Source organism: Crocodylus porosus, unplaced genomic scaffold (genome assembly GCF_001723895.1).
Source record: "Crocodylus porosus isolate Cpor-Errol unplaced genomic scaffold, CroPor_comp1, whole genome shotgun sequence".
NCBI lineage: Eukaryota > Metazoa > Chordata > Crocodylia > Crocodylidae > Crocodylus > Crocodylus porosus.
The window spans coordinates 7,358,977-7,363,529 of record NW_017728935.1 but is presented as its reverse complement, the minus strand read 5'-3'; the positions used below and the strand labels follow the sequence as shown (position 1 = coordinate 7,363,529).

At 55.0% G+C, this 4,553-nt stretch overlaps 1 protein-coding gene across 1 annotated transcript in view; it reads left to right on the top strand.

The window, feature by feature from the left end:
* LOC109317690 (uncharacterized protein C6orf132 homolog) overlaps positions 1-3,875 on the top strand; it is a 5,496-nt gene extending 1,621 nt beyond the window's left edge. The window contains exons 3-4 of the mRNA XM_019546501.1: positions 3-2,958; positions 3,401-3,875. Of these exons, the coding sequence (XP_019402046.1) occupies positions 3-2,958; positions 3,401-3,506 (3,062 nt within the window). The 3' untranslated portion in view covers positions 3,507-3,875. The remainder of the gene's footprint in view (positions 1-2; positions 2,959-3,400) is intronic.
* The last annotated feature ends 678 nt before the right edge of the window (positions 3,876-4,553 follow it).

Genomic DNA, 4,553 nt, shown 5'->3' with positions numbered 1-4,553 from the left:
TGACGAAGGAGAAGTCCTCGCCGTGCGGGCCGGCCCACCAGGCCCCCCGCCGCCGCCGCCGCTAGCAGAGGTGCCGCCGCCGCCACCCATGGCAGCACCACTGCCTCCACCTCTCATGCCTCCACCTCTTCCTCCTGCTTCCACCTTGTCGTCCCCCGGCACGCCAGCTCCGCCAGATTTCATTCCTCCAGCACCTCCCTTTGCAGGACTGGCACCCCTAGCCCCTGCCCCCCTTTCACCTCTTCATAATCCCCCAGCACCTCCGCTCTTCATGGCTGGCATCTCGAAATGGAGATCTGAAATAGCTCTGAACACAAGGCAGCCAGGGGCCGGGGGGAGTGCTGACCCCTCCTATCTGAACACTGCCACTCCGCCAGCCCCTCCGCAGGAGGAAGTGCCGCTGCCCAAATCGGCTCCGGATCCTCACTTAACTTTCCCCAGGTCATTTAAGGTTCCGCCGCCTGCTCCCGTGAGGTCGTCTTCCATTCCCGTGGAAGAAAGAGAAGAGAAGCCCTTTCCCAAGCAGCCCCACACCCGCCCGCCGCTTCCACCCAGCTTCACCATAAGACCTGCAGCAAAGGTGCCCTTGCCTGGAGGAGCGGAGCACAGGTGGTCTTCGGAGAGGCAGGGGATCACAAAGCCTGCTACACTCGGTGCTGAACCTGGCAGTCCAAGGCCAGGGTCAGACTCCAGCATCTGGATGAAGTCTACTGACCGGCAGGCAGCACCCGAGACAGAGAAGGTCCCATGGTCACAAGTGCCCGAGAAAAGGGAAAAGGACTCCCCAGAATCCAAGTCTCTGGGTGCAGGGGAGCTACTGGAGCTCCCCCCTCCAGACTACGCATTCTCTGATGGTGAAGAGGACTCTTGGAAGGAGCCCAGCAATCTGAACAAGCTGAAGCAGGGCTTATCAGTCCTGTTGACCTCTTCTTCCAGAAGGGAAGAGCAGCAGCTAGACACACCTGCAACTCCCACATCAACAAGCAGTATTACTGAGCAGGACAGGATTAGGTCTGACTGGTCAAAGCAGGCTGACTCTGCCACAAAGGATCTGCAGTTACCATTAGGGGGAAGAAGTGAAAAGATAACAGCCAATGCAGTCCCCAGCAGAGAGAGCACCTCCAACACGGCTCCTGAGAATCAACTCACCAGCGCAGAGGCAAACAGTGTTATGAAAATCCGGAGTGAGCTGGAAGCTATACTGGCAACGAAAAAGGACTTGAAACTGCCCACGGGAGCAGCAAATCGCAGACCTAGTCCAGGAGCAAACGGAGCTACTCTGCATCCTGCTAGTAGCCAGGCAAGCTCTGACCCAGGGCTGATGAAGCCTGTAGTAAATTGCCTCCCACCTTTAGCACCTTCTGTGGAAGTTGAGACGGCGCCAGATGCTTGTAAGACTCCTAGTGACCTCTCGGGTAAAAAGCCTTTGGAAAACATAAACCATGTTCCAGAAAATGTGTTGGCCAACAATGTTCTGAAGTCTCCAAAACCACCTCTGAAACCAAAAGGTGACCTCTCTGTCCCAGCCTTCCCACTGCCCTCCTCTACAGAGGCTGCCTCGCCTTCGCCAACTGTGGTGCCCCAGCCAGACTACTCTCTATTCCAGTACAAAACCCATCGGGCCAAGACCAGCTCCACTGACAACCTGGCCTTTGTGAGCCCGTCCCACGGTGAAGAGGGGCAGGTTGGCACAGATGAACACGATAGGAAGAAAGAGGCGAGTCCAACCTCTGCTTCTGAGAGCCTGCCTGCTCCTTCAGTGCCATCCTCCTTGGGTGCTGGCTTGGGGGATGGGGATGTCCTGATCCACCCTGTGACAGGCGAGACGGTGGAGAAGGGCTCCCCAATGGCTCTCCTTCTGGCCGCAAAACAGCGAGCCCAAAGAAGCAGGCGCCCCGCGTCCCGGCAGAACAGTGCCATGTCCGAGAGGCCGCACATCAAGTTATCCAAGAAGCTCGACAGCAGCATGTCGGAAACGGGCTCCACCAACTTCTACTACAGCGAGTCCAAGCCCTACTCCGTTACAGTCGTACCAAAGTCCCCCCAGAGAGAGGCTGCAGACTTGCTGGGGGACAAGCAGCATAAAAGGACCAGCATCCCTGAGGTCAGTGCACTGGGTTTGCTGGAACCAGGGCAGAGCCCTGCCAGGCCCCTGTCCTTCTCCAGCTCTTCTGAGCAGTGCAGGACCGTGCAGAAACTCATCAATGGGCAACCACATAAGCTTCCCACTTCACAGGGATTGGGGGCCTCCTCTACAGTTCATGGTCTTCTGCAGTCCAGCCACCTAAGGCAGCAAGACCTGCACACCACCACTGCCGTTCACCTGAAGCCATTTCCTTCCCCACCACTACCCAAGGAGGAAGAGGAGACTGGAAAGACGCTTGATTATGTGATCATTCCACCTCCACCAGAGTTCAGCAATGATGCTGACCATACTGAGGATGTCTCCCCTATCAGAGAAGAAAGCCACAGATCCCCTAGCTTCCCAGACAACAGCCAGATCTTGGGAAGGCCGCAAAGCTACAGTCAGCCAAGCTATGACTTGGGCAATAGCTATGCCTTGCCCTTCAATACAGCCACTGAAAGCAACCCAAGGAATCCCAGCCTTGACCATCTGTGCCCCAGTGGCGACGGCACGGCCAGGACCCCCAGTCAGTACCCCAACAGCCGCCCACTGATCAAGCAGCGCCTGTATGTGTCCGAACCTGATAAGACCTACAGGAGAACAAGCCTGTCCTCCAGGGGCATCATCTCTCTTGCCTGTTATGGCTCCCAGGCTGCGGAGGGGATGCGCCGGATGAACTCTGGCCCCAGGAATCCCACGGGGAACCTGCAAAGCAGGAGGATGTCGCTGGATGTGACGGGGAAAGCCATGCCTCATAGCAATGCTGTGAGCGATGCCAAGCCCAAGGGGCTGAACGGGGACTACTCCTCCGTCAGTGCGACGGCCCCCAGCAGGTACGATTCTAGCAGGGCTGGCCGGGAGTGTCTAGCCAAAATCCCTTTGAAACCGCGGTTGGGAGGAGTGGGCTGGGGAGCTGCTGGGCTGACTGAACCCCGGTGGGTCTAGTTCTGGGCTGGGCTCCAAAGAGTGCAGGCATATGCCCCTAGCTGTCTGGCTCAGCTGCAGCTGGTGTCTTCTAAGGATGCCTTGCAAAACTGAGGTGCAAGGGTCCAAGCCCAGGTCCTAGTCCCCCCCTTTCAGTCCTGGACCTGACTTTCGGTTTGTTTTTTTCCCTCTGATCTAAACCATCCTCTGGATCTGAATGCAGCCTCTCCAGCTACTCTGCTCATAGGGGCTTGCAAATTAAAATGCTTCACAGCAGGAGGGGCTTACCGTAACCACCGACCAAACGATTTCCTCGGTGTTCAGTGACTTCCTCTGTTTTTGTTCTCCCAGACCTGCCTATAGCCACTTGCAGTACAGCGGGGCTACAAACACGTTCACCGTTAGGCCTGGGACGAGGCAGCCCATCTCCTACGTGCCCCAAGGCGGTCCTCGATAAGCTGGTCCGGGAGGCTGCTGTGCTGTCTGCTTGCTCTGACCATGGTGTCACACAGGTGCATCTTGATGCTTCAACGGTGATAAAATATGTTGGCGGATGGTTCTGGCACAGCACGAGGAACTGCCGCAAGGAACATTGTCCATGCGCTGCTTGTAGATCACTGGGGGTGGAGAACGCATCCGGTATGGAAACCCATCTCAACAGACTTGAATGGAGAGTAGTTACTATGGAGGACCGGGTGCTACACAGGTTGGAGGCGAGAGCCCTTCTTGCCTATCCCTCATCTTGTCTTCACTGGTCTTATTAAAAACAAACAAACAAACATTTCTTAAATGCTGTTTAAAGCACAATACAAAACTACCCCACGGAGGCTTCCTCTTGTTTTCTTTTTTAATTCAATTTTAAAAGTATAATAAACACAGCTTTGGGAATGGGGAGAAATGTGTGTGGCTTGAGTGAGATGATGAAGCCAAAGGTGCAAGCCAGATGACACCTAGTGAAGGGGACTCTTGAGAGGTGCAATGAGCAGAGACTTGAGTCTCCTGTTCCTAAGTTTTGGCTCCCAGCTGACTGCCTTGGTAGCTGCAGGCAGGTCACGTTTTAAAAGTGGCTTCTTGGGGGGGGGGGGGCGGTGCGTGTTGAGTACTTCACTTGGCGGCGGAGGGCAGCAGGAGCTGTGGGCACCCATCTCCTCTCTAATTCATACCTCTACAATGTCTGCTCTCGCTGAGAAGTGCCTCTGAACACAAGGGCCTCACTTCTCGTTGATTTTGCCATTTGTAAATGGTGTTAATGCTAATTCTTACTTCCTCAGAAGGGACTGACTGCATTCATATTTGTAGAGCACTTTCGAGATGCAGGACGTGAAAGAAACTATCTCCCCCCTTCTGCCCGTGTTAATCGCAGTGATACCAATAGACCAAAGCCATGCAAAGTTTTTTATGGTTCTCTTGCCACTCAAAAATGCCTCTTTGAACCCCATGCCTAATCGCCAAGTTGCTAGCTCCCTGGAAAGGGGTATCTAACGATGTGCCTTCAATTTCTGTC